General features: G+C 53.7%; 7 protein-coding genes across 7 annotated transcripts; 5 read left to right on the forward strand and 2 right to left on the reverse strand.

Moving 5' to 3' along the window:
- Positions 1 to 514: 514 nt before the first annotated feature.
- PV07_01241 (uncharacterized protein) lies at positions 515 to 2906 on the forward strand (the record flags this gene model as incomplete). Its single annotated transcript, XM_016387751.1, has 6 exons — positions 515 to 702; positions 755 to 1005; positions 1056 to 1710; positions 1758 to 2389; positions 2440 to 2582; positions 2634 to 2906. 6 exons carry the CDS (start codon positions 515 to 517, stop codon positions 2904 to 2906), a joined length of 2142 nt encoding a protein of 713 aa, XP_016254679.1.
- Positions 2907 to 7384: 4478 nt separating this feature from the next.
- PV07_01242 (uncharacterized protein) lies at positions 7385 to 8437 on the forward strand (the record flags this gene model as incomplete). The annotated part of the gene is made up of 3 exons (XM_016387752.1): positions 7385 to 7409; positions 7459 to 7835; positions 7883 to 8437. 3 exons carry the CDS (start codon positions 7385 to 7387, stop codon positions 8435 to 8437), a joined length of 957 nt encoding a protein of 318 aa, XP_016254680.1.
- A 4991-nt stretch (positions 8438 to 13428) lies between these two features.
- Positions 13429 to 15784, reverse strand: PV07_01243 (uncharacterized protein; the record flags this gene model as incomplete). Its single annotated transcript, XM_016387753.1, has 3 exons — positions 14777 to 15784; positions 14527 to 14711; positions 13429 to 14463 (listed from the first exon to the last, which is right to left on the reverse strand). The coding sequence occupies exons 1-3, from the start codon at positions 15201 to 15203 to the stop codon at positions 13429 to 13431; spliced, it is 1647 nt and encodes a 548-aa protein (XP_016254681.1). The 5' UTR covers positions 15204 to 15784.
- A 169-nt stretch (positions 15785 to 15953) lies between these two features.
- Positions 15954 to 17475, reverse strand: PV07_01244 (uncharacterized protein). Its single transcript, XM_016387754.1, has 2 exons — positions 17318 to 17475; positions 15954 to 17262 (listed from the first exon to the last, which is right to left on the reverse strand). The coding sequence occupies exons 1-2, from the start codon at positions 17348 to 17350 to the stop codon at positions 16054 to 16056; spliced, it is 1242 nt and encodes a 413-aa protein (XP_016254682.1). The 5' UTR covers positions 17351 to 17475; the 3' UTR covers positions 15954 to 16053.
- Positions 17476 to 20074: 2599 nt separating this feature from the next.
- Positions 20075 to 21146, forward strand: PV07_01245 (uncharacterized protein; the record flags this gene model as incomplete). Its single annotated transcript, XM_016387755.1, has 2 exons — positions 20075 to 20083; positions 20142 to 21146. 2 exons carry the CDS (start codon positions 20075 to 20077, stop codon positions 21144 to 21146), a joined length of 1014 nt encoding a protein of 337 aa, XP_016254683.1.
- A 1636-nt stretch (positions 21147 to 22782) lies between these two features.
- On the forward strand, positions 22783 to 24894 carry PV07_01246 (uncharacterized protein). Its single transcript, XM_016387756.1, has one exon. It carries the CDS (start codon positions 22871 to 22873, stop codon positions 24359 to 24361), a length of 1491 nt encoding a protein of 496 aa, XP_016254684.1. The 5' UTR covers positions 22783 to 22870; the 3' UTR covers positions 24362 to 24894.
- A 1281-nt stretch (positions 24895 to 26175) lies between these two features.
- PV07_01247 (uncharacterized protein) lies at positions 26176 to 27894 on the forward strand. The gene has a single exon (XM_016387757.1). The coding sequence runs from the start codon at positions 26736 to 26738 to the stop codon at positions 27402 to 27404; it is 669 nt and encodes a 222-aa protein (XP_016254685.1). The 5' UTR covers positions 26176 to 26735; the 3' UTR covers positions 27405 to 27894.
- Positions 27895 to 27940: the final 46 nt, after the last annotated feature.

The following is a 27940-nucleotide window of genomic DNA, read 5'->3' on the forward strand; positions in this document are numbered from 1 at the left end:
ATTGTAGACGGGACAGAGTACGTTCCCAAGAATATTCCTCCGCCTGGTCAAAACCACCGAGTATTCGATTTCGAGGTCAAAGATGCGAGCCCATGGATCAGAGGCGGGATACAGCCGCGCGCCAGGCTCTAAGCTGCAGGCTGCAGAACGTCGGATCTATTGTACAATGAGATCATTTGGTTGTGTCGAGCTAGAATACTCCGTCCAGAGAGCAGCACTCGGTATGGGGTCTGAGAACAAGATCTCGACTCGCTAATCTGCACATAATTACTTAGTTCAATAGCTGTGAATGGGGCAATTTTGATCTATTTTGATTCCGTAGCCACTGGCGGGATCTCAAATCATTCCATCCAGGCCACCTGGGGCCTTTTGCTTTCGAATTGCCCCCAGAAAATGCCCCGCAACTTGGACTCTGGGCAGCCTCCCCCGCTTGAACTCAGCTTCGACCTCGCTGTCGACTTCCCGTTTTCTTCTTCTTCTTCTCTTCCATCGTCAGCGTTTGGGATGCACGGACATGGACCCTCGTACTTCGCAGCTTTACGGGGGCGGTGTTGATCGTTTGCGATCCGGACTGGCTTGCCTCACCTGTCGAAAACGTAAGAACAAGTGCGACGGATCCCGCCCGGCATGTGGCTTCTGTAACAAGCGAAGTTTGACTTGCATCTACGACGACTCTGCAAAATATTCGGCCGCCAACCGAGGGTACGCACTCCCTGAAACCGCGGGGCAGTGACATCTTCTGACTGTGTTACAGCTACGTCGAGACGCTGGAGCGGAAAATACGAAAGCTGGAGCAGGAACTCGGGCAGAGACGGGATGCACCCAGCTATGTCGCCCCTACAGCCCGCCAGTCCACGGACGAGGCCCTCGTCCAAGATTTCCAGTGGCAGAATCCCCGGGTTCGAACAAGGGCGATTCCTCTACACGACATGCACCCTGTACTGCCAGATCCAGATTGCACCTCTTTAGAGAAAGACCATGATCTCGTCAAGGTCATTAAATATGGTGAGCCTGCTGCCTTGTCGAGTATATCATCAACGCTTATACACAGCTAGGAGAGATTTCGATTCATTCGGCGCTGGCTGATTTTGGAGTGGCGCCGTCCGGCACCTCTCCATCTGATGCACGGGCAACGCATGGGGATGCAGAAAGCGAGAATTCCTCAATCCAGGACGCCGACGCCATGATCCGCGAAGAACAATATCCACTGGATGATTCCTTTGTTCTCCCACCACGTGCACTGGCAAATCGCCTGGTGGACCTGTTCTTCGACCACGTATACCCAATTGTGCCGCTGGTTCACGAGCCCAGTTTCCGGAAAGAAGTCGATGCACTGTACACCGATCGCCGGTCCGGGAGCATCGCATTTCGGAGCATGGTCAACGCGGTGTTTGCCTACGGCTGTGATTATCTTGATTTGGGTCTAGCACGGACCTACGAACTGTCCCAGGACTTTCACGAACGTGCCACTGATTTGATACTGCTGGTTTGTTATGAGCTGGCGTCCCTCGAAGTTGTTCAAGCCCTGCTTCTTGTGACATTGCATCTCAACAGCAGCATGCAATTTCACCGTATGTGGGTCAATACAGGTCTGCTAGTGAGGACTGCACAAGCACTGAACCTCCACGTCGACCCGTCTGCTTGGAATATCAGGGTGATTGAGAAAGAGTTGCGGAAGAGGCTTTGGTGGTCGATATATTCCCTTGACCGGTAAGCTCGAAACAGTCTGCTTCTTCGGACTTTCTAAACAGTCTTAGGTTTATCAGCTTGAAGCATGGCCGACCTCCAGCGTTAGATGTCAAAGCTGGCCACTCGGTCCCGCCCACGGCCGTCGACGACGATCAAATCTTCCCTACATATATCGCGAGCTCCTCGGGGAGGCCGCCGTCCCAGCTTCTCTTCTTCATCCATCTCATGGACCTGATCCACATATCGGAGATATCACTCTCCTCCGGCGGCTCCAGTGCGCCCTGGAAATTGTCTCAAGAAGTGAACCATGACGCGAATCGGAATCATGATACGAGAGGCGCCATCTATACTCAAACGTCAGTCGCCCTCGAACAGGAGAGCAAACTCTCTACCTGGCTCGACAACCTCCCCGAGCATCTCCGCTTCAACTATGCCAACACCGACCCAAAACTCCGTATGCAGCAACGTAGTTTGCAGATTCGGTATTTACACACCAGACTCATGATTCACCGGCCGAACATGATCTTTGCACTAAAATTCGACAGCCGTAAGGAGAATCTGTGTCGGAACGATACATTCTTCCAATCCATATTGAGCGCCAGCATTGAGCAATGCATTCAGTGTTGCACAGAATTGCTGAGCCTGGTCAAGGAGTACTATGAACAAAAGAGCCTAGGGCCTTGGTGGTTACTTTTGCAATGTAAGTGGAGGCTCCAACCACCTCTTGCCTCGAGATACTTATGAACGCAGTCATTTTTACGACCTTGGCTACGCTATGTGCGGTTCGAGCGAGACGGAATTCAGTGCCGAATCTGGATGATGGGAATATCGATACCACAATCGATAAAGCGATGGGCTTGCTGCGTTCTTTTGGCGACATCCACCCAACGCTGGTTCGGTGTCGACAGTACTTTGAGTCAATGATATCGTTGATCAGAACTCAGGGCCCAGTCCCTCACCCAGAAACCATGGCTAGGCTCAGGTCTCCCACAAACAATCGAGTCCTTCATCCCTCATTGCCAACTGCCACATGCACGATTCAACCGACACCATCGAGAACCAGTCCAAGGCTCCAGAATCCGGCAGAATACCAGCCCCATGACCTTTTCCTGCACAACCCAGATCAGAGTCTGGAGGACTGCACCGCGGAACTCTTCTCTGATGTGACTTTTGGTGGCTTCAATTTCGGCGCCTTGGATCCCATACTTCAGGCATGAGCAGAGTGCTCTCTAGCCAACTCTCAGCATCCCGTGCGCGAGACAGTTGCCACTTCAGCCGTGTGGGGACGAATTGCGGAGGGTACAAGGTACATTATGTGGGGGGACTCGTCTGGGAGGCAAATGGCCCTCCACGTTAGTACCTAATAATGAACCATGGCAGCGTTGAGACTTCGCTCCCACCATGCACAATATCAATGAACCCGCGCCGAAAGCTGACACGCTTGAAAAGGTCCATTTGAGTTAGGACAGCTCTGTTCATGCTTAAGCATCGGATGGATTCCCCCAAACTCCCCTCTTCGATGAAGGCTCACCTTCTTGAAAAGTTCAATTCACCCTACGAACTCCGTGATGTGCCTATACCAACGATCGAACAACGCGATGACATCTTGATTAGGGTCGACGCGGCCTCATACTGCCACACAGATGCCATCCTCGCATCCGGTGCCGTGAGCCAACCCAAGCTTCCTCACGTAGGCGGTCACGAGTTCGCCGGGACAGTCGTGGCCCTGCCGTCTGAATGTACGCATGACTTCAAGATTGGAGACCGAGTGGCTGTTGCCGGCCGTGGCTACCACGCGTGTGGAAGTTGTCTAGAATGCCGGAACCCTTCTGGCCCGGATCCCGATGAACCCGGCTTCTCTGTATACTGTCCACATGCCGGTGGCGGCCTGGGTATCAACGAACCCGGTGGCTTTCAGGAATACGCACTCGTGGACTCGAGGCAAGTCGCGACGATCCCGACCGATTTGTCTGCCACCGAAGTTGCGCCGTTGATGTGCGCCGGCCTCACTGTCTACGCCGCCCTCGTCAGGTGTGAACTTCGACCTGGACAGCGGGTGGGAATCATCGGCTGCGGTGGCGGCCTCGGGCATTTGGGGCTGCAGTTTGCGACTCGAATGGGCTTGAAGACCACCGGCGTCGACGTGGCACCACAGGCCCTAGAACTCGCCGCAAAACTGAAGACGGGTGCGGAGTTGGTCGATGCCTCTCAGGAGCCGGCGGCCTTGGTTAAACAAAGACTCGGCCAAGAGGACCAAAGACGGCACCCTGCAGAGATGGGGCTGGATGCCGTTCTGATCTTGCCTGAAAGCCAAACGTCGTTCAACTACGGCATCGATCTGGTCAGGAACGGTGGTCTCGTGGTCGTGGTGTCGTTCCCTTCCGAGGGGTTTCGAGTGTCAGCTGCTGACCTCGTCTTCCGACGCGTTCGAGTGGTGGGCAGCCTGATCGGGTCGAACAAGGCTCTCCAGGGGATGTTGGACTTTTGCGTACAACACGGTGTTAGGGCTAGCGTGAAAGCGTATCCTTTCACTCAGCTCAACAAGCTGGTTGAGGACTACCACGCTGGCATTGCTGGGAAGCTCGTCCTCGATCTGTCAATGAAAGAGTGATCAAGCCCAGGAAACTACCATCCTCCATCCTTCAGCTAAGCTAGAATAGCCGGCCGGGTCCTCCATTAGTCGGAACCAACTCGACATCTTCTGGGACCGGGGCTCTACAACGCCACTCACTCACTTACTCACTTGTAGCCACCCCGTTCCGCAAGGAACTCCTGTCCCTGGGCCAAGACCTTGCTATTCTCTTCTCCCAGCCATTGGCTCTCCAAGGCTTGAATTCGGTCCTCGATCTCATACGTGCCTCCTCCCCCCACCCAGAGGATCTTCCCTGCGAACGGCAGGGCGACATTCTGATGCGTCTCGTCGCCGTGGCCTCTGTTCGCAGTGGCACATATCAACATCGCCCTCGCCACGTCCTCCGGCTCGTTCGTTGGCAGGCCAGAGCCGATCCAGTCATCTTGGAACCACTCTGCCATGGGTGTTTCTACAGTTCACCTTGTCAGTTGATTAACTTTGCGTCGTTTCATGGGGGACCACATACTCGTCATCCACGGACAGACCACGTTCACGCGGATGTTCTCCTTGATGGCGGTCAGGTTCAGGCCTCGCACCAGGCCCACCACACCGTGCTTGCTGGCCGTGTAAGAACCCAGCCCTCCACTCTCCTTGAAACCCGCAATGCTGCTCGTGAGAATGATATCGCCCCCGCGTCCGGCCTTTCTCAGATACGCGAGACCAATCCTCGCGGTGTACATCGCGCCCTTGAGATTGACTTCGATCTCTTTCACGTCCGGCTCCCGCCGCCACTCCGCGCTCTGTCCAAACATGTCTTGCACGGTCACCACCCCGGCGTTGCCGACCACAATGTCGACCCGGCCGTGCAGTCTCTCGCTTAAATCAAACAGGGCCAGCTGATCCGCGTAGACGGCGGCGTTGCAATGCCGGTACGTGACGTTGGGACCCAGCTCTGCGACCAATTCTCTCGACAGCGGCTCGTTCAGGTCGCCGAAGACCACTTTGGCGCCGTGAGAGGCAAACTCGCGCACGGCGGCTCTTCCAATCCCCGTCGCCCCGCCTGTGAGCACGACGATCCTGTCTTTCAAGGTCGCCAGAAGCTTAGTGTTGATCTCCAAGTGTGTCATCTTGAATGGGTCAGAACAATACGATTTTCAGGGAATTTTATGCAGGCTCTTTTCGCGATTTAGGGACTTTTTAAAGGGCCCTGAGAGCCTTTGAAGGAGACTCCACCGAGCCATGGCGCACTTGGGTCACGATTTTCCCATGTGGAGGATACTGCACATGTGGACAAGAGCGATGGTATGTATACTCTTGATGCTCTGGATTTGTGTCGTCGGATCTGCGGAATCTCGACATTGTGCGTTACATCTTACGGCGTCTAGAGACAAGGCTCTATGGTTTTCCGCAATCTCCACGTATAGTTCGAATAGTGCATGAACCTTGCTCAATCCCGGTCCGTTGACGTAGGACAGGCGATGAGGATTCACAAGATCGATTGAGATGAAGTGGAAGAACTAGTGAATGAACAGATCACGACAGATCGAGCAACTGGGAGGTTTGTGGAGATGTGGGGGATGTGGAGGCGCGACCGTTGCTCGACCCTTTCTCGCGCGCTGCAACAATCTCACAAGGTCAAACCCCACTTCCTGCTTTGCTGGCTCCTGTTTCTGCCCTAGTCCTCTAAGGACAGATTCGTTTGGAAGGCTTGTCTGATACTTGCACTCGTGAGAGACAGCAGCAACGGATCTTCCGAGCCCTGTTGTAACCAAGTAGCATCGTGGGCCAAACAGACTGTGGCAGAATAATTCTCTTCGAACGCTTTGATTCTCGCCAGGGTGTCTTTCGCAGCCAAAACATCTTCTTGTAAGCATGCCTTAGCCCCTCCAGGTAAGGTGAAGATGGCAAAGTCGTCGAGGCCTTCGTAAATTTGTCTTTGAATCAGTCAGCCATGCGAGGTTGTGGTATCCAAGTACTCGAGAGAGTCGCTGACCGTGCATGGCAACAATCACCCGCCATAACAACCCAAGTCCCCGTTCTCAACCTAGCGGCCGCAATCAGGTTGCCGGCCATGTGCCCAGGTGCCTGAATGACCCAAAAGCTGCCACTACCAAAGAGGTCCATGGCGCGTTCGAATGGCCCAAATTCGATCCACGGCCCCTCCAGTTCGCGGCACCTGTTGAAGCCTTCACTCGCGTCAAAAATCCTGCCGTCCCACTGATTTTGAGGGTTCTTGAGATGTCCCGGTTGGCAGTGCGCGAATGTCCCCGGTCCGAAGAAGGCTCGTGCCCGCGGAAAATCCTTCCAGAATGGTCGACAGTGATCCCAGTGGGCGTGGCTAGATGCCATTAACTTGCAACATTCCCAAGTGTCAGGTCACGCACCTAAAGATTATGGTCTCGAGCGCTGCCGCTGCGGTATTGCTGTGCTCCGAGATTTGTTGAGCTACCGACTTAGGAGGTGACCGAGGACGTAGCTCTCCGAAAAGATTGTTTTGAATGAAAGGTGTGAATTCTTCTGTATCCTGTGCAGAGTCAGTCAATCGGTATCGACAACTTCGCACAAGCTCTTTCGGCGCCGCCATACTTCCGAGAGACCATAATCCCATAGCAGCTGGCGACCAGTTTTGCCATCACTGACGAGGAATGTCCAGTCTGGTACTTTGAACTCCCAGTCCCTTCCGCGAGCAAGGACTCTGCTCTCGTTGGCGGTGAAGCTTCCACCGTCTAAGATTTGAATATCGACGTGGCCCTCTGTTGCCGGTAAGGGAGGGCATTTTATGCAGCTGGATCCCGTCTTGGTCGGCATTGAATGTGTAGGTAGAGGGCAGGGAACGAGTCTTGAGACCCTTACCGGTTTCCTCGGTCTAGGCGCAAAGGGCACAGGAAGCGAGGAATTACAAGACTCCTGAACAGGGAGAAGAGGATACACTTTAGCTCACCTGTGACAGTGTGGTGGATTGGACGAACATCGTAATGTGGAGGGACGTTGCTCAAGCCGCCCAATTCGTGGGGAATTCTCCACACAGAATATAACCCGTTTTACTTGGATGTCACTCGCTTCGACTTATGTCTATTCACACCTCTACTGTACATCGCGCACGCCCGTCACGGCCATCTTAGAATGGAAGGCAACTACGCTTTTATCGGTTTGTGCAGGCCACTTTTATTTGACATCTTCTCACTGACGCGCCGCAGGCCTTGGGGCCATGGGATACGCCATGGCCAGCAACCTACGCAAAAAGATGCCGGCATCCTCGACCCTCTATGTTTATGACGTCTACCAACCATCATCTGAGCGCTTTGCCTCCGAGTACAGCAGTATGGGGCCTGTTGTGATCGCGAAGGACGTCAAGGAAGCCGCGGCTAACTCCAAATTTGTCGTCTCAATCGTCCCGACGGCTCAAAACGTTCGAGAGGTGTACCTCGACGCCACTTCGGGCTTGATTGCCGCGCCCCAAGATCCCGAGCGCTTGATATTGGAGTGTAGCACAATCGATTCGGACTCGGCTCGAGAGGTCGGAGAGCTACTGAGGGCGTCCAGGCATGGTCATTACGTCGACACGCCTGTGTCGGTAAGTCCCCTCGTGTTACTGGAATGGGCAGCAACTCAGCAGTCTAGGGTGGCGTTCCAGCCGCCGAAGCGGGCATTCTCTCCTTCATGATCGGTAGCAAACCACGGTCAGAAGAAGATCCGGCGCCATCGCGGATCAGTCACGTTCTGACAATGCTTGGTCGACCCGAAAAGTTCTTCTGGTGCGGGCGACTGGGCGCGGGCCTGGCCGCCAAAATCGCCAACAACTACATTTCGTGCACGTCGTTGCTGGTGATCGCCGAAGCCATGGCCGTGGGCGTCAGGAACGGGATCGAGCCAAGACTGCTGCAGGACGTGATTCACAATTCCTCGGGCCAGAGTTTCATGTCGGACCATGTCAATCCCGTCCCCGGTGTGGTTCCGCATGCGCCGAGCAGTAACAACTGGAGGTTAGGTTTCAAGACGCAGATGATGATCAAGGATATTGGGTTGGGCGTCAATGCAGCTAAGAAAGTCGGGATTTCGCCCACAATGGCGGAGGCGGCGATCGAGGTGTGGAAGAAAGCGGCTGAAGATCCACGTTGCGTCGACAGGGACGGGTCTTCTGTCTGGCTCTATATCAACGATATCAAAGAATCATGAAATGACCCATGTATAGGATTCCAAGACGATGGGAGACCGCACAGAAGAGTTGTCGCTTCCCTCCCTGAAAATGACACTATATATATCTAGAGCAACGGCTGCACGTTGACACTAGCGCTCCGGGGTAGAGATTGACCTACACTAGACTGTCAGGGCCTTCCCGCACTGGCGAATCAGGCTATCGAGCCACCATCCATCTAGGCCACCTCTTCAGACAGCGCAGGTGGATGCAGTGATCAGACCTTGTCCGCCTGCTCGATTTCGATCACGTCAACTTTCGCCATGACATTAACACCGGCCGCCTCCTTGGTGCACACATAAGTCTCGAATTTTCGAGTCGGAACGCGCTATGAGGTACCCGTTAGCAAACTCTAGATCCTAGCGAAGTAGAGAAGGAGGGGAAAATGGGGGAGAAGAAAGTCGTACGTTCAAGAACATCTCGTCAATCTCTTCCAAAGAACGGTCTTTCGTCTCCGGGAGATACAGGATGGCCAAGACGAAGACGATTGTCGCCAGCGGCCCAAAGATGAAGCCGACCTTGGTCCCGAGGTTGGCGTAGTCGGTGTTGATCAGGTAAGGGATGCAGGTGATGACGACGAGGGCGCCGAACCAATTGGCCGACAGCGCGCACGACACGGTCTTGGACCGCAGGCGGTTCGAAGGCACCTCGCCCGTCACGATGGGGCCGATGGACCCCCAGGTGGCCGCGAAGCTGAAGACGTAGATGCAGATGAAGGCGATGATGCATTTGTTGGCCGCGTCGCTGCCCGGCGCGGCCTGCGCGATGATCGCGAACAGGAACATCGACGCCGCGCAGACGCCGGCGCCGACGATGAGGAGGATCCGGCGCCCAATGAACCGCACGGCGACGAAGGCAAAAATCACTGCCGCGACTTGGCACGCATTGATGATGACGGTGATCACGAAGGCGTCGTTGAACCCAATCAGGTTGAAAAAGTACGTCGAGTATCTGCCCAATGTTCGTCAGTGATGACAACTTCAAGAGGTCTAATCGACCAAATGTGCGAGGCCTACCCCGAGATGAAGGCGATGCCCTGTGCATGTTGGCCGCCCATACAGAGCATGCCGATCAAAGTCCGTCGTCGATTCGTGCCCGAGAAACACTCGCGATACGACGTCGACGCATCCAAAGTTCGTTCAAGCTCGGTAAACGCAACAGCCTCTTTGATCTCGTCGTTGAGCTCGTCCCGCTGCGCATGCTTGCCTCGTATCTTGGCTAACGACGCTCTCGCCTCGTCGTATCGATCACGGGTTATAAGCCATCCTGATGTATGTTAACACTTGTGGGATTTCGAATCTGGCAAGGAAGGGGAGGTCTAACGTGGAGATTCGGGTATGAACCATACCAGCGTCACCAAGACGAGGGGTGGAAACATGGTCACGAGCAGAGGGACGCGGTAACTCCAGCGGTTGGTCCATTGGTATGTCCCCTGGTCGACGCAGGCGCCGATGAAATTAGGGAGGTTGATGTTGAACTGATACAGGATGACGATGAGACCTCGGATGTGCGCCGGGGCGGTCTCGCTCCAGTACGTAATCGCAAAGTTCCCGGCAAAGCCCATGGACATCCCAGTGAAGGCTTTGCCGACGATCAAGGCGCCATAGTGTGGTATCATGCCAAAGCCGGACCCGCTGCCACAGGAGTCAGTTCGGAAAACATCAACAGAGATAATTTGGCTCCCAGATTCCTACAGTAGACCAGTAATGCCGCAGACGATCAGCCCAGCCTTGCGACCAAATCTTGCACCGATCCAGCCCGAGCAGAGAGCTGCGAGAAATCCAAAGCCCACTAGTGTCCCATTCATGGCGGTGGTGGAGCCGGCGGTGATGCTGTAAACACCTGCTTGGGAATCGTAGTAGCCGAAATCCTTGAGCCATCTATGTTGTATGAGGTGTTAGCAGGATGCGATGTGCGTCAGTGACTGAGTAGTAGTGAATCTACATACTGTTGCATGGCAAGGAAACCTCCTCCCGTGCCCTGATCAAAGCCAAAGGCTGTTGCAGCAAAGGAGGCGATGAAGCAATAAGCGCAGACTTTCCAATTCTTTTTCCAGAAGCCCACGTCGGGAGGAGCGGTTGTCTGAGATATTCCTTCCGCCATATTTGCGAGGAGTCTTCTACGCAACTGAAAGGTAGGTTGATAGATCCTGATATCCCCAACTGAGTCAGGATGTGAAGTCTTTATAAGCTTGTCGGTAGCGAGTCATTGCAGCACTGTATGGTACCGGGGAGAATTCCTGTGTTCGTCGCCTGACTTTGCCCTGCTGAAGTGGCGGTGCTAGACCGGCACTTTGAGATTAAGCAGAAATTGTATGGGGAAGGATGTTTCACGTTTTAGCACAGAGAAACCGGAGTCTGGTGATGGGGTTGCTGCAACGCAAACTCGAATGTGGCCACGGGAACAGCGCTTGAAGCTCCCGCTTCTAGACTACTTCGCCGCCCCGAATTATGTAGCACGATGTCTCCGCAAATTTCATTACCTAGGTATTTCTTTAGTGCCTCCCCCGGAGTATCCCCATGTTTTCGCTTGGACCGACATGGAAATGGGCCGACCCACTCTGGGACCTCTGGGGTTACCGAATAAGGAGATATTTCCTTTGTAGGCAATTCGCCTCAGAGTTTCCGAGGCATTTCATTCGCCCAACCTGCAAACTAGCCCCAATTCTGCCGTGTAAGTGTGATGCCTTTCCGGTTTCTGGCACCCGAGGGTTGGTTGAACTTCCCCGGTGTCGTTGCCTTACACACGTCCAATATTCTGTCAGAACTGCAGAGTCTTGTCACCGCTCCAGTTCTTCCGGCCTTGCAACGGTTCTTCCGATCTCTGGAGGATCCTGTTTCAGCAGCAGATACCTACTCCTCCAGCGAGGTCGAGGAAATTTACCCCGGGGGCTCTATCATTCATCCAACAATTGTTCTCGGATGCGCGCTATGCTGTATTGCCTGGTAGATCGGCTGACTAGTTGTAAGGATGAAGTTCAAGCGAGACCCTCATCAAATGCACGTCCTATGAGGAATAGATGCCACGGCCTAGGCACATAGTTGTTTCAATTGGTTTATCCAGGGCAAGTACGATGCTGAAACTCAGCTGCCCCATGCATACATGGTTCATTTCCTTTCTGTAAGGCAAAATTCACCCCAAACATCTCTTGACGAAGTCGATTATATCATTGATTGCCTGGCTGGTCACGTCCAGATCCACAACCAGGTATCCATGGGGCGAACCGGGGTAAACGATCAATTCCGCCTCGTTGCCAGCAAGTTCCCACTTCGTCGCCATGAGAAGGCTGTCGTCTAGCAGCGGATCTTCCGCCCCGACCCCAAAAGTCGCCGGCGGCAAATTCTGGAAATCTGCGTGGTAAAGAGGCGACCACGCAGGTCGCTTGATGCGTTCCAACGACCCAAAGACGTCGGGCGGCAGAGCCAGCCACATGAAATTCTCACGCTCTTGGGGAAAGTCACCCGTGTCGGCTCTGGCTGCGCGGGCACTGGGCAACAGCGAGAGGTCGTAGATCCCGTACGTCGGTACAATGCCCGCCAGAGCCTTGCGAACGTCGACCCCCTTCTCGTCACGCAAACGGAGAGTCGTCTGGACAGTCAGGTAGGCGCCGGCCGACTCACCGCCTATGAAACGCAGGGTCTGGCCGATTTTCTCCTTTGCTTCGGTGGACAGGAGATACATGGCTGCGTCGAGGCAGTCGTCTGCGCCGGCCGGCAGTTTGTGTTCGGGGGCGAGGCGATACTCCACAGACGCCATGACCAGGTGTGTCCGCTCGGCGAGGTCGCGGAGGACGTTGTCGTGCAGTGACGCCGATCCGATGACGAAGCCTCCTGGAGGTGAATTGTCAATACCCCAGAGCCGACAAAGCCATACGTAGGGAACCTACCTCCATGGATAAAGAGGAAGACGCCACGAGCTGGGTGTTCCTTGGGGCGGATGATGCGCAGGGGGATGTTGTCGCCTCCATATGACGACGGCACAGACACATTGAATGCGTCTTGGTCATAGGTCGGCGCATCGAATACTGCCTTCCCTTCACTCTCCAGCCGGCTGTATTGCTCTCGGGATTCACAACTCCAGAAATGCGCCATGGACTTCTTCGCGGTGAGGTACTGCTCCGACTGGGAGAGTCTGAACTTGAGCTGTTCTGCCGAACATGGTGCCTGCTTGAGGATGGGACTCGTCATTTTCGCTTGGCTGTTTCGTAGCAAGAGTAGAACACGGAGTGGAAAGGAAAGATAAACAAATCCGAGTCTCGATACTTATCTTCAGTAGTTCAAAATCATGACAAGATTCAGAATGGCGGTCGTATGCACAGCAGTACGCATCAATGAAAGACATGTTAGACTCTGAACAGCCCTTGAGGGTGATTTGCTCAGTAAGTATCGAAACTAGTCCTCGGCCGAGGGGCTCGGGCTAGTGCTGAAGGTCTAAATTCCTTACAAACACTGCCAGCCACACGAGTGGAGCGCTCTATTCACACCAATATCATGAGCCCAAGTATTGAGTAGGGGGACAGTCACCCGGGGAGAAAAACTTCTGACTTTCGGTGATCTGCCATTCTCGTGGAAGCATCCCGCAGATACCGAAGTTGGATTCGATAACCGAGGCGTTGAGCCTGCTTCACGAGGAATTGTAGGCGAGAATTAACTCTCTGGCGAAAGCCATCCTTTGCAAAGGACAGTTGACTTATCCCATTTTCCAGACAAGCCATATAATCTGTGAAAAAGCGAAATAGGTCTACCACCATCCCAACCGGTTTTGTTGATTATGGAAGTGTAGTAGCAGTGGTCAATCCATCTTGGCTTGGACTCCCTTCCAGAATTACACTCATTCAATCCGCAATTGGCACATTAACCCCGCACCACTGAGAAAAGGAAGCAAATCTTCTTCATGCATTTTCATATCAATTCTCGAAGAAGTAGCCACTTCACAGACTCGTAGTCGGCACACGCTACGCTCCATGTTGCTATTATTGGTGAAGCAGCTCCTCCTTCGTTATTGACATCAACGCACGAGCGCTCTTCTTGAGCATATCTACCCGTGCTGGAGTAGTGGCTAGGGCCTTCCACTGTGCCGAGCCTGTCCAATCGATCAAGCCAGTCTGGTGGCCGTTGAATGTTTTAATTTGCCCCGACAAACTGTATGGCGCCCATGGTTGTTTGCCGTAGACGAACTTGCAAACTGATTCGGTCAGTGCGTCTGCTGTGAGCCGCAGTTCCAACGGCGCCTGTTTCCCTGCCACAGCCGGAAGTCGGCAGATGAAAACATTGTCAAGTGCGTGATATGCATACCCCAGAAAGGGACTTTGCTCGAAAGTGTCCACTTGATCAAATCTGTATAGGCTGACCGGCGTCGAAGTATGTGTATGCGAACCCATGGACTCCATCAATGAGCCGAAAGTCGCGTCGCTGGCAAACGCAATTAGAGCTTTCACAGCCGATTTGGCATCTTGTGTTTTGCTCATGATGCCGTATGTCTCGATGACTTCGTCGGCAAGGCTTGAATCCGGTATAGCAAGTCGGACCGCAGCTTGCACCATGTCGATGGACCAGTGATCCCAACCGTGTACGATTCCAAACAGGGCAATCTCGTCGTGGGTCCAGCCAGCAGTAATGCCATCACACCATGAGGGAAAATCGCCAACCTTGTCAAGAGGCAACAAGCCATCCTTGTGGAGGAACCACTCAGGATCCCATGTCGGAAGAATGAGAGATGGTGGAGTAAGACTTAGAAGCTTCTCAACAGACAAGTTCCTGAGAAATTCGAGCTTCTGACAGTCTGATGCGACACCGGTAGAACTGGCCTTCGCAAAGAGGCTGTCAAACGCCTCTTGGGCTGTTTGGGCTGCTCCCGGAGCCAGAGAAGGTGCAGACATTATCATCGCGCGCTGGCAGATGGGTACGCCCGAGCGTAAATGTGCCAGCACCGACCATGCGCCAGCGGATTCCCCAGCTATCGTTACATTGCTTCCATCCCCTCCAAAGTAGCAAATATTCTGTTGGACCTGTCCACAACTCTCAGTAACCGGGTTTATATCCAAAAACGTAGAGCTATATCTCTTGCTTACCCATTGTAACGCCAGTCGTTGATCATGAAGCCCAACATTTGCAAATCGAACTTCACCTGCGTCACCTGCTTCTGCCTTGAGTTCCTGGGAATGTAGAAAGCCAAAGTATCCGAGGCGATAGTTGAATGCCACGTAAATGAAGGGCTGGCCCAATTTTGACGCGTATTCTACGATATAGTTTCCGTCTTCGAAGATTTGGTCAGCTCTCTGGTCTTATGTCTCTTGGGACAAACAAGACGGGATTCCTTACCATACTCTGGCCCGCCGTCACCAACAACAAACCCTCCACCGTGAATCCATACGAAAACCGGCAGTAGCCCCTCTGAACGCTGAGAAGGGGCGTATACATTCAAGTTCAAGCACTCATACTCCGATACAGGCAGAGCATCAGAGTGGACAACGCCGTGGTAGAGATGTTCCCGCCATTTGCGTGGCAGGTCGATGTTTTGAGGACAAATCGGGCCGTACCTCTTCGCATCAAAGGTGCCTTTCACCTCCGAGGACTTGATCGGTCGCGCTTGTCGGAAACGAGATGGTATCTCGGCGTATGGAATGCCTAGATAGTTTGCCACGCCAGATTCTGAAACGAAGCCTTCGATGTGATAGTTACCTACCAAGCAAGTAGTATTGCGTTTGGCAGGGTAACCATCCACGTCGGTCTGCTCGATGCTACCCATTATCCGTGGATCAATGCGACATGTATTTGTGTCTTCGAGAGTTGTCAATTGAATCCACCACACCGGACAGTGTGTATGCTGTATGAAGGGTAGACTTTCGAGACTCCGTCCTTCGACCGTCTACGGTACCTTTATAAACAAGGCAAGCTTGGCAGCGCAGACAGTCGCATGTGGCCATTGTTGTTGTTCGCTTCCATGGACGCTTAAATGTGCCCTAAATCTTGTGAAACATGAGAGCGGCCGAAAGTACATTATTCTCCAGGGACGGGTGAACCAGCGAAGTCAACCATTGACCCAAGTAGTGGGCTCGGAAAGGGACCATTGGCACAGTGGATAATGTTGGTCGAAACTCATCACAGATTGATCGGAGCACTGGAATATCCTGTCCGACTATCTCCAGAAGCTTCAAGGGTTTTTTTCCCTCTCGGGTAGTTGTTTGGCGTTTTGCCCAATGTGTTGGTGGTCGTCAGCCCGATCCGGAAATTCCTTCAGGAGGGAAAAATGCCTCATTTGGCTCCTTGCATGCTAGCAACTTGCAGTACAGAACTTTAAAAGCGTGACGCTAACGTCAAGGTCACCATGTCAACCCACTTCCCCATGTAGCTGCACGGCACGGACAATCTTTACAAGTGGATGATTGGCCGGGCCTTGCGGACAATAACCCAAATGGATGCTGCGAAGCCACCCAACAAAGCTGGGGAGGGGGCGGACCACACCTGAAGACGCGGACTTCAAACCCCTCGAACGTGTGTGGACAGAGGCCCAGAAACGATTGCCATGTTCGGAGTGGCGCTGCATGGCATTTCAGCGGCTCCCAAGACCGAACTTGAGTGCAAAACAGAGGCCAAATTCATGCCGGATGGGTGGACGAAGAATGTCCCTGCTTCCATGCATGCTTGAGCCTCGTGGCGATGTGAGAGGATGGCCAGCCGTGGTCTTTTTCAAGGCGGTGCAGGACACCTAAAAGAACATCTTGCTCCTCGGTATCAGTGAAAAACTCACCGCCAATAAATATCGCCATGGACGCTTGAACCCAAGCTGGCGTTAACTCTTCGTATGATATTGCGATACTGCAAACATGGAGAACAATACGTTTGATTTCGCTGGATATTCGCTGCTTCGCAACTACTGCCCGTGGACCTAAGCGTGGTATTGTAGGGTCCGTTGCTAAAAGCAGAATGCGGGAAAGTTCGAGGAACTGCACGGCCGTAAGGTGCAGGGTTGACAGATACCAAACGCGATAGAGTAGCGGGCCGGGTGCGCTGCAGGGGCTCTCCTCGAAAAGAGGAAGAAAGGAGGTTGGCATTTGTTCTTCCCAACGTGCTTCATAGCCTTTCAAGTCTGTCCATCTTTGCACGTTGCTCACCGCATCAGATTCCTTCGCGTCGTAGCAGAAGTCAAGGACCCGAGCGCAGTGAAGCAAATGTCGATCTGACCAAATCAAATCCTCATAGTCGGACGATTCAATGGTATCAAGAAAAGACCATGCCACCAGCGGGTACTGGACACCACGTTGCGTCATGTATGCCGCTGTCAGCTCCTGTCTTAGCGCATTTCGAAACAGGGCGTGTCTGAAGCTCTTCAAATAGTCAATTGATGGAGCGGACGGCAGCACAGGTTGGTCGATAGCACTATGACTTGATAGTCGAGGATCGGTTTGTTGTAAGATGATCTTTGTCTGCGCGTTCAAGAAAATTCGTAAAGTGGTGAGAAGCCTCTCCTTGTCTTCTCCTGTTTGGTATCGGCTATCCATTTCTTCATGGAACCTCAAGCTGACGAGCGCCGCTAATAGATTCTCATCTTCAGCAAAAGCAGTGTGGTCGCAGAGTTCAAGTAGGTTGGCGACGCAAGCATTGTGATGCTGTAAGATTCTGGCGTATGTCAACGACGGGAGAAGCACACCTCGATATTGACACACCCCATCTTCGGTGCGGTACGTGGGTGAGGAGAACAATACGATCGCAGCGCAGGTGAGGATTGCGTTCAACAAAGGCGGACACATCCTTGCCCTAGCAGGGACAACCAAGGCTCCATTTCGCAGGGGATCACCAATATCAGCCTGATCCTATTAGCATATCTCCGTATGACCACGAAAAGGGGAAGTTTAACAATACCAGCGGCGCTATCTTCTCAATATAGAAATGCATTAAGCATGCACAATGATGGGCCTCGAAGGCCTCGGGCCAAAAGAAATGGGTTCGCCTAGCTCTTCCGAGGAGGTCCTCGCGTTCTGGGAGAAGCACGTCATTTTCACATGAGATCCCCGGGGTACGAGGGCTCGGATGATGAGATGGATATATCTCACGATGTTGCCATATACTCGAGGTTACATCGCCATGGACCGGCGACGAGAAGCCAAGTCCAGCTTCTGAAGGAGAACGTAGATTGGCGGGGCCGACATGGCAGACGAAAGCGGTGGCAGGAAGTACTTCGCCCAATTCGGTGTTGTGCAGAGGGGTATGTTCTTTTTCAGGATGGTCTCCAACATCTTCGCCCGTCTGTGTCACTGTTTTACGCCTGGCCTCCTGACGTCGGCGCTGGCGATGATCGACGAATTTGATTGAGCCTCCTGGCCAGAACACGTGTAAGCAGGAAGAGATATAGCCTCGCGGCCGAGATAATCAAACAGAGCCCCCCAGAGGCAACTGTCTATTTACTAACCTTGACCCGCATTCCTAACCCAAACCTGGTCGCTCTGAAAGGTCAAGTCATGAAGGCTTGACTTAGCGTTGCGGAATTTGAATTTCCTCTCGCTATGATTTTGTCGTCCTTGTGAAGCATAACTCCTGTGAGGTCTGTGAGTCTGGCTGACGTATCACCTGGAAGGATATGGCTTGGGACGGGAACGGGCCTGCGGACAACAGCTCAGGTGTGCCTCCAGTCGACTTGAGGCAGGCGAATAAGATCCGACTTACTCTGACATAACGTCTCGCCACCCCTTCCGCCAGGAGAGACTGGTATGTGAGCAAGATGTGTGCCGCGCGACAGTCAGTTTGATCACACCTGGATCTTGATCTGGTGCTCAATATTCTGCGACGTTCAAACTTTAAGGTCGCGCCATGCGCTACCAGATGCCATAATTGGCGATGTATTTATGAAAACGGCTCTGATTCTTACTGACGAGCCAAAGGGAGTACAAACTCAATGAGGAATCCAAAGTATGACTAACCTGGGTATATTTCGAAAGTTGGCAGAGAGAGAGAGAGGTCGTTGTCGTTAGCGATGTTGCTGCTTTGGCGACAGCCACGAAATTGCGGGGCGAGCACAGGGCAGCAACATGTTGATCCCTATCGGGCTGAGAGCTTCGCGCAGCAGATTTTACACATCCTGGCAACCAAAGATGGGTCAAAACTGTCTGACACTCGCACCGAACGATACCACGAAAACTGCCCAGTGAGCTTCCTGAAAGCGACATGCCCTACACCGCAAAAGGGGAAGAGGGACAAGGAACGAGGGCAGAGCCCATGGCGGGATGCCTCAATCAAAAGACCACAATGACTCCCCGTGGTACGTTGCCCAGCGTTACCGGAAGAAGGAATCCTGGCGACACTCGCAGCTTGGGCTATCTTGACGTTGGCGGTGTCCTCTATGTCTCATGGCCAATGTATTCCGTTGTACCTACGAAGATGGCAGTTGTTCCGAAATTATCCCTGATGTGCCCACAAGGCGGAGGGCGGTTACGGAACTGCATCATCCAACCGCGCACTCCGTCGCGCTGCTGGGCCAAGGCTGCGAGGAAATTTAGGCAGTAACGTAAGGGCAGGGAACTTGTCTGGGTTCCCTGCAGCCTGTCTGAATAGATGCCCGGCCAAGAGGCAAGTATAGCCGATTGTAAGACCAAGATTAGGGCTCCAGGTGTATTTACTCGGGAAGTCCTCGGTGATGCTCAGCCAAAGGCTCAGTTAATTCTCAGGTTAAAGCGGCCTTCGCTCATCCTCTAGAATCAAACCGTAAATGGCAATTAGGTTTTCCGTTCTCGAGTAATCTAGGTATGCTCTATTCCTGGGTAGGGAGCCATATTGTTGGGCTCAGTCTGATCTAGTTGGATCCAATAGTGCCGGCTGCCTATCCGGATAGCCAGCCGTGCGCCGATGAAGGGGCATCAACAGATACGCTTTGCTAGCGTCGGCTAGCGACTACGAGTGCTCTCCGGCGGTGTCGACTGTTTCGCGCACACAGCCAAAACTATATAGAGCGAGGAAGTCGCCGTGCAACAGGAAGAATTTAGATAGTCAGAATCTCAGAGCAATTGCAACCCATCCATTGCGTGTACAAACAAGCCTGCCAGTCAACTCGATATCGCGCTTCTACACTCGCCGCAACACGTATAGCCGGTGAGCTCGCTTGGATGGGAATCCGCTGTCAATTTCCCGTAGATGTTTGCCTTTCCACGCGAGGAAGATTAGATCCCAGAGGTTCTGCTTTGTCTACTTAAATCGGGCGCAGTCCGTCTCGTTTATCGACAAATCACATCTTCATATGGGGGCGGGGTGAGTTCCAGTTGAGGGGGAAGTTGACGCGTATATATACTGCTCGTCGACAATTGTGCTATTTCATTTTTAAATACAGTAGCAATCACTTTCTTATCCGCTGCTTCGTGCTTCTATTAGCCCGCGATCGGGCTTTGGGTCATCGCACGCTATGGCTGACACTTTAACATCTCAGCCTCATCGCAGGCTCGGCTTCTTGAAACCCACTCAGAGTAGCTCGCAAAAGGCTGAGAGCTCAGTATCAGGACGCCAGAGTCCAGGGGACTCTGGAGGACTTCCAGCTAGCCGTCATGGCCTTGGAAACCAATCCCCAACTACAGCAGGTCCATCCCGACCTCATGTGAACACGAAGGCAGGTAACTCTCAGTCTCCTACTTAAGAATGATGATGGTAACTAAGGTAATTCAATCTATGCTTCTACTAACGAGATAACACTTTAACCGAGTAGATTAGGGATAAAGCTCCTCTCCTGAACGGTAATTCTCTCCAGCACGAAGACGCAATTAAGGAAATCGGCCCAGAAGAACGCCTATCGCGGCCCAGACCACATGCTAGAAGCATGGGCCAACACCCACCTTCCGCTTCTACAAAGAAGATTACGGGTGATCTAGAAGCAGACCTACGAGAAACGCGGTATTCGAACCAAGAAACGAGGGATTCAAACCGGGAGACGAGGGATTCGAACCGGGAAGTTATGGGTGCCGTCATAGCCTTGCAGAATACAATTCAGAATCAGACAAGCGAGGAGAAGCAAATGGCAATTACTAGGCATCAAGAGCAGATGGCGACACTTACGGCGAACCATGAGGCTCAGATGGGAGACCAGGAGACCCGACACCAAGAGCGGATGGAGGCACTTACGGCGAACCGTGAGGTTCAAATGGGAAATCAGGAGACCCGACACCAGGAGCAGATGGAGGCACTTACGGCGAACCACGTGGCTCAAATGGGAAATCGGGAGACTCTACACCAAGAGCAGATCGCGACACTTACGGCGAATCATGAGGCTCGAATGAGAGACCAGGAGACCCGACACCAAGAGCAGATGGCGATACTTCGGGCGAACCATGAGGCTCAGATGGAAAACCAGGAGACCCGACACCAAGAGCAGATGGCGGCACTTACGGCGAACCGTGAGGCTCAGGTAGAAAATCAGGAGACTCTACACCAAGAGCAGATGGAGGGACTTACGGCGAACCACGTGGCTCAAATGGGAAATCAGGAAACCCAGCATCGAGATCAAATGGCGGCCATTACCCAAGCCATGGCCAACCTGGCAGCAAAGTTCGAACCATTCTCGGAGGCGAGGATGGTTATTTGGAGGACTAAAGAAGCTTGGGGGAGATTCCAGAACAAGAGGATGCAACAGCGCACGGCGCCTAGTCAAAGAGCCTCTAAAATCCTCGAGAACAGAAAAGGACGTGGGAATAAAGGTCGTGCGCAGAGGGACTAGAATGCCAAAGAAAAAGGACGATGGGAAGAGCAGGGCATGGGAGGAAAACAATGAGAGGATTCTTACCACCAGAATGCATCTTCGTCGGGACTGCACTACGCCTTCCAAATGCCCAAACACTTCAGAATGGTGCCACAGCGGTCGACTTAATTTATGTATAATCCAAATCTTGATACTCTTACAATACAAGAGAAATGTAATTCACCGCCGCATATTTGTAACAAGATTTTTCGCATTGGCTCTTCTCCATTTCCATTTGGCCAGAACTTTATTGTAGGCGAGTTCGATGATCTGTGATAGCTCCTTTTTTGCATGTTCCAGTGAATAGTCAACTCCAGAAATGGGGAAAATGGCGACGGGTGCTGACAAGTGTGTTTGCTGCCCCTAAATAATGGTGGGCGCGTTGGTACACCCTGTTCGAGCCCTGCCAGCAGTCCTTTCGGAGCATTGTAATCGTTGGTATAATTGACCGTACGTGTCGGTAGGTTTACAACAGGGAGCCACAGCATTCTATGTTTCGTGCGAGCCGACATGTCCTGGGAGCTGCTTGGTTTGTGCTGGGCATCAAATGAGCTCCCAGACCTTCCTAACCCGTACCTGGGGATCAACTCTGTGAGGCTGGGCACTGTGAAACGGCGCTCCGGGAACGGTTTGAGCTGCCAGGTAGAAACAAGAACGGATTCTTGGCCGAACAGACCTATTTTCGTCTTCGCGCTCTTCTAATTGCCGTAATACCGCGAACTTCACTTTGACAGGGCTCTGGCTTTCTCGGGCACAATTGGCGCAAGTATAGGTAGCATACTGTTTGTCCCAAGATCTTTTGCGATCTGGGAAGCCCTTCTTGCCTTCTTAGGAATGCTTATTGGGTGAGGACAAAGAATCCCCACCAGTTGTTGCGTCCCAGGCCTCCTCCGCCCAGGACACCTGTCCCCCGCAAATTTTCCTGGCATTTTGTCTAGAGGGCAATTTTCCTCACCGTTTTCTCTTCCAGAAGCATCCTAATGAGATTAATGGATTGACGGAACATCCGTCTATCCCAACGATTTGGTCCTAGCTTCCACGTACCCATGGGAAACATTCCGTGGAACAAGCATCCTGCCTCCGTATGCGTCCCACGACCCCCCTTGGCCTAAGCAGCCGGTCCTGGAGATGAATCTGTCCTGAGCCCGTGGTCCCAGCACAGATTCGACCCTAGATCGGCGCGGCCAGCGCTAACGACCCTCCAGAACTTCCCAGCTTCCAGGAACCATGTCCTGCCTCGTCACGGGACCCCCCCAACCCCCGGGGCGGAGGATCACCCATCGATTTGGCTTATCGATGGCTAATTCGCCGCTTTTGAGCGAGTCTCCGGTCTGATTGGACCAGTTGGCAGCCATGGTGGCCGTCACGACCGTAAACCTGAAAGGCCAATCATAGGGTTTGCGTCCTCCACCAGCGTAAGCCTGAACAGACCTATCGCGCCAAGGCAAGAGGCGTCGTGGCCCCCCCGGCGGGTGAGACACGGGTGACCGCTCACCCTGACTCGCGCGCGACCGGGATGAGCACAGGGCGGCCTCACCCCCATCCCGATCGGGGGTGAGGCGCGAGCAGTTTTTACTCATCTTGGCGTTGGTGAGCGAGCTGTGCCGCTGCTGCTCGTGTGAGGACGAACGACTCCCATTGACGCGATATAGATCCCCCAGAGTAGGAGTGGCTCTTTGACATCTTTGTTCATCCTTCGCGCTATGCCCGACCTCCTTCATATATCTAACTGGGTGGACGGCGTGCATGCTGTCCCCACAGCCGAACGAATACAGGTTATCAACCCCGCGACCGAGTCCACGATAGGCGCTATTGACGCCACGCCGCGAGAGGCCGTCGATGCCATCATCTCCGACTCTCTGCGCACGTTCCGCCAGGGCAAGTGGTCCCGTGCAGACGCCTCGGAGAGGTTCTCCGTCCTCTCCAAGGCGGCGGCGCTGCTGCGGGCACGGATCCCCGAGTTCGTCGAGCTGGAGACGCAGCAGACAGGTCGGCCCATCCGTGAGATGCGCGCCCAGTTGGCGCGGATCCCGGAGTGGCTGGAATACTTTGCCTCGCTGGCTCGTGTCCACGAGGGGCGGGTCACGCCCTTCAAGGGCCCGGTCATCAACACCGTCACGCGCCTGCCCCTGGGCGTGGTGGTGCAGATTACGCCCTGGAACCACCCCCTTCTGATCGCAACGAAGAAGATCGCTGCAGCTCTCGCGGCCGGAAATGTCGTGGTGGTGAAGCCATCCGAGCTGGCGCCGTTGTCGGTCCTGAGGCTCGGAGCGTTGTTCCAGGAGGCCGGGCTGCCGGACGGGACGCTGCAGATCGTGTGTGGCTACGGGCGAGACACGGGCAAGTTCTTGTGCGAGAATCCCTTGGTGGCCAAGATTGACCTGACGGGCGGGATCGCGACATACAAGGCCATCGCATCGAGGGCTGGCGAGAATATGATCCCCATCACGGCCGAGCTCGGTGGGAAAGCCCCCGTGTGTCTTCTCCCCAGTGTGGACGTCGAGCAAGCGGTCCGGGCCGCTCTCTTCGCCAGTTTCATCGCCAGTGGCCAGACGTGCGTGACTGGAAGTCGTCTGCTGGTGCACAGGGATATTTACGATCGATTTGCCGAGCTGCTGGAGAGGAGAGTCAAAGCCCTGCGGGTCGGCGACCCAGAGGATCCGGCGACACAGATCGGAGCAGTCATCTCGAGCGCGGCTCAAGCGAGATGCGCCGCATTCGTGGACCGTGCCGTCAAGGAAGGCGGCAAGATCCTCTGCGGCGGCAACGCGACGACGGTGGCGGGGAAGGGGTTCTTCTTCGAGCCCACCATCATCGAAACGCAACATGGCTCCGATTTGTCCTGCAACGAGGTCTTCGGTCCGGTCATCGCGCTCGTCAAATGTGAGTCGGAGGAGGACATCATTCAGATTGCCAACGACAGCCCCTTCGCACTGGGAGCGTCGGTCTGGACGAACGACATCTCACAGGGGCACCGGATGGCGGAGAAGATCGAGGCCGGCATCGTCTGGATCAACGGGCATCACTTGAACGACCCTTCGTCGCCCTGGGGAGGATTCAAGGAGAGCGGACTGGGCAAGGAGAACGGCGTGGAAGCCTATGAGAGCTATACTAAAGTCAAGAGCACCGTCATCAACTATGGCATCCCTCCTGCGTGGTTCGACGAGGAGGTTGAGAACGCACGGTATGGCTAACCACTTGCCTGGGACTCAAGCACAGACATGTGTGCGTGATCTGTCGAGGTCCAACCTCCCGGTTGGCTGGACTCTGTCTCGTACATACAAGCATATCCTCCTGGCTGATCTCGCAGCTACCATCCGAATCCTCACTTCACCGAGCGAGATAGCTCTGTAACTCGGTTACATTTGGATCCCAGCCTATCAGGAACAAGCCAAATGGCTTTGCCGACTCCATTCGCTGCCCTCGATCACGAAAGTAAATCAAAAGGAGGTCCGGCCTGGGCACTGGGTGCAACTAAAGAATCTCGACGATCGTCCTACCCATCGTGAGACGTTATCAACCCATAGTCATATTACGGCTGCCGACGGTGTCAGTCCTGATATGCAATAGACTGTATCCGGCAGGGTCACAGGTCAGGTATAGATGACATCCTTGCACATCAGCAATGGCACCAAAGATGAGGCATGCCTCCACCACAATGAGTTGTGTGAGCACGAAGTTCCCCAACAGAAATCCCTTGACAACAGATTGTTGTCTGCGAATGGCCCTTTTTCACGCTTTCAATGGCATTTCTCAGTGCAGCTGCAAGATTCCGCGATAGCTTGTCCTCGAAGTCCTTTTCCTGTGCCTCAATCCGATGGCCGTACCGGTGGTGAGCCCGGAGCGAGACAGCTGCAACTCTGCAACCTTTGCTTCTTCTGTCTCTAGACTTCCCACAAATCCTTTTGTGCACTCAGTCATGTGTTTTGCAGTAGGAGATGTAGCTGTGCGAGTGGACCGAGAAGGCGGTCCGTTTCCGAAATCCATACGCGAGGCCGAGCCCAACACACCCGATACTCCATGAAACAAACAATACCAGGACCAAGAGAGGTGGAACGCCGTTGCCGCTGGTGACTACCGTCCATACCATAGCCAAAGTTATATTGTCGTTGTAACACATGCCAGAAAGGCTGTCTGCTTGTAGTACATCATGCGAATGGCGACGGGCTGATATGCTGCTAGAATGAGAACGTTACAAATTTATGTTTTTCATTCATGATTTCTCTCTTTTTTTAAACCCTCAAGGGGCGTCAAGGCACAGAGTGAAGACTCTTTATACACCCTGTTCGGACGGATATGCGAATCGTTATTCAAGCCATTGCGTGGCCGATTAGGCGTTAGGTTTTGTCGTATATGCACCACGACGGTGGTGTTGTCTAGTGTGGTTCGTACAATCGACACAGTCAATTGGGCCGAGAGCCTAGTTGCGGCTCAATGACATGTCCTTCCCCGAGCTCCTGGGCAAAGAGTGTCTGAAACGGAATGGTAGTTGGCACATAGATGCACCATGGCAAAAGTGATCGAGATGGAGGGAGAAAGCGTCAAAGGCCGGACGTCCAACGTGAGAAGTAGTATCATCTCTGCTGCCGTGTCTCCTCCACAGGCTTCCTTCCTCGAAATGGTCGGGCAACGGCACGAAAGACGCTGCGAACACTCCTGAGGATGAAGAGAATATTGTCGAAACCGAGAGGAACGGACATGGCTGCGCAAAATCGACGGCCGGAAAGAAGAGCAAGGTCCAGTCCAACAGGTGCCCCGAAGATTGAGCAATTGAAAACGGTTTATTCAGCGCCTGCGAGCCCTCATATTAATGTCGTTGATGGGCTGTCGTCGAAACAGCACTGCCTCCGCAAGGGGGAGCTTAGAGCCAAGGTGCCCGAGTTGAGGCTGTGTAGGCGCAGCCCCCAACCACTTGGACGTGTGAGTTGCACCACCCATGGACCCATGATAATCTCCTCCCACAGGCAGAATACATCTTGAAGCAAGAGCCGTCTGTTCCAGGCCGTCGAGGCGAAATTCGGAACATGACTTTTCTCGTACTTACCTTGTCCGTTCATCCAAATACCTCAGCCAAGGTCGCGGACCCAGAGGAACACGACGGAGCATCCACGCCATCGAAACACCGAGCATATACACCTGCAACGGGACCACTCTGATGCCTTTAGAGCAGTCATACGACTCGATAAATCTGCGTCCCAAGCATCGAAGATAGCTCTCTGCATGCCTAGGTCAGACTTGGCTCGCCAATGTCCGCTAGGCTCCTCGCTAACACCTCGACGCGACGGGCCTTGCCTTTCACCGACTCCAAAGCCTACGAGCCACTGCACGCCCTAGCGATTTAAACAGTTTGGGCACACGCGCTTGCTTTGCTGTCCAACACGTGTCACAACTGTCGGTGAAGTCCTAGTCCTAGGGGAAAGGAGACCCTCTCAAAGAGGGGGTAGAAAAAGAGGTGAAGCAACTACACCGTGTGCCTGGGTATATAATGTCGGAGGTCACCACCATTGCCAGGGGCCCTGTTGTGTATTCCCCCCAAGCGCCAGCCGGGGTGCCGCCGGGGTTGGAAACATGGCCAAAATGATGTCCCCGGCCCGAGCGGCCGTTTGCTTTATCACCGTCCTCCAGGTCCTGCTATCTTTCTGGTCCTCGTCCCCCAACAACGCCGCCATCCATCAGGGTTCTTCTTGCCTTCACGCCTACCACAGTCCGCGGTTGACGACGACGCATCCAGCACCAGCGGGACTGGGCTTTATGATGGCCGAAGCCCACCCGTTCCCCCACAAATGTGTCAACGGCACGACCGAGGCGACCCGATCATTCATCGAGTCTCTGTTCACGGCCGTCGCGCTGGACAATTTCGGCACCTCGTTCGCCGCCGCCCTGTCCGACGACCTCGTGTGGACGGTCACCGGAAGCAGTCCCATCGCGGGCACCTACAACGGCAAACAGGTCTACATCGACAAGGTGCTCACGCCGCTGCGGGACGTGTTGGTGACCCTGCCCGTGCCCATCGTCGAGCACATCTTCGCCGACGGCGACTGGGCGACGGTCAACTGGCGGAGCCAAGGCGTCGTCGGCAAGAACGGGGCAAACTACGACATGCAGTATGCGTGGTTGATGAGGACGGAACTCGACGACACGGGTGCCCGGAAGATTGTCGAGGTCATCGGCTTCTACGACAGCGTCAAAGTCACGGCCGTCTTCCAGGGGTACGTTTTCAACACAACGAAAGTCTGAGGTTTATGTTGTGGGAAGCGTGTAAGCCATGAGATATGTATGCATGGGCAGGGAACAAGAAGTGGGTGGCGGTTGGCGGGAATCGTCGAGATTCGACGAAACGAGTTGCCGCGCCCCGGGAACGAATTTCACGAATCCCGTGAAGCGTAAGAAGAGTCTGTTCGCAAAGACGTTAAACACGAAAACGGGCCCATCAGCGTCTCGGGCCCCCGGTCTCATTTGTCCCAACCAGCCAAGTGTAATTCAAAAAAAAAAAAGGAACCAGAACCAGCCATCTATATGTACAGCGGCGCCCTCGAGTATCAGGACGAGAAACATGACGAAACACCTCAGCTTGAAATGCCTTCGATCTTCAAAAACAGATACAGCCTCAAACGGCATCCCCTTTTCTTTTGTTCGAGTGGGGGTTATGAAATGAATCCGACAACTAGCCTAGCATATATACATACTGTTAATATTCTGGACAAATGAATCAACGACATGACCAAGATTTCATTGAGGTACTGCCTGCGTTTCCAGTTGCTGAGCCGCCGCAA

The sequence above is a fragment of the Cladophialophora immunda genome (genome assembly GCF_000835495.1).
Source record: "Cladophialophora immunda strain CBS 83496 unplaced genomic scaffold supercont1.1, whole genome shotgun sequence".
In the NCBI taxonomy this organism is placed as follows: domain Eukaryota; kingdom Fungi; phylum Ascomycota; class Eurotiomycetes; order Chaetothyriales; family Herpotrichiellaceae; genus Cladophialophora; species Cladophialophora immunda.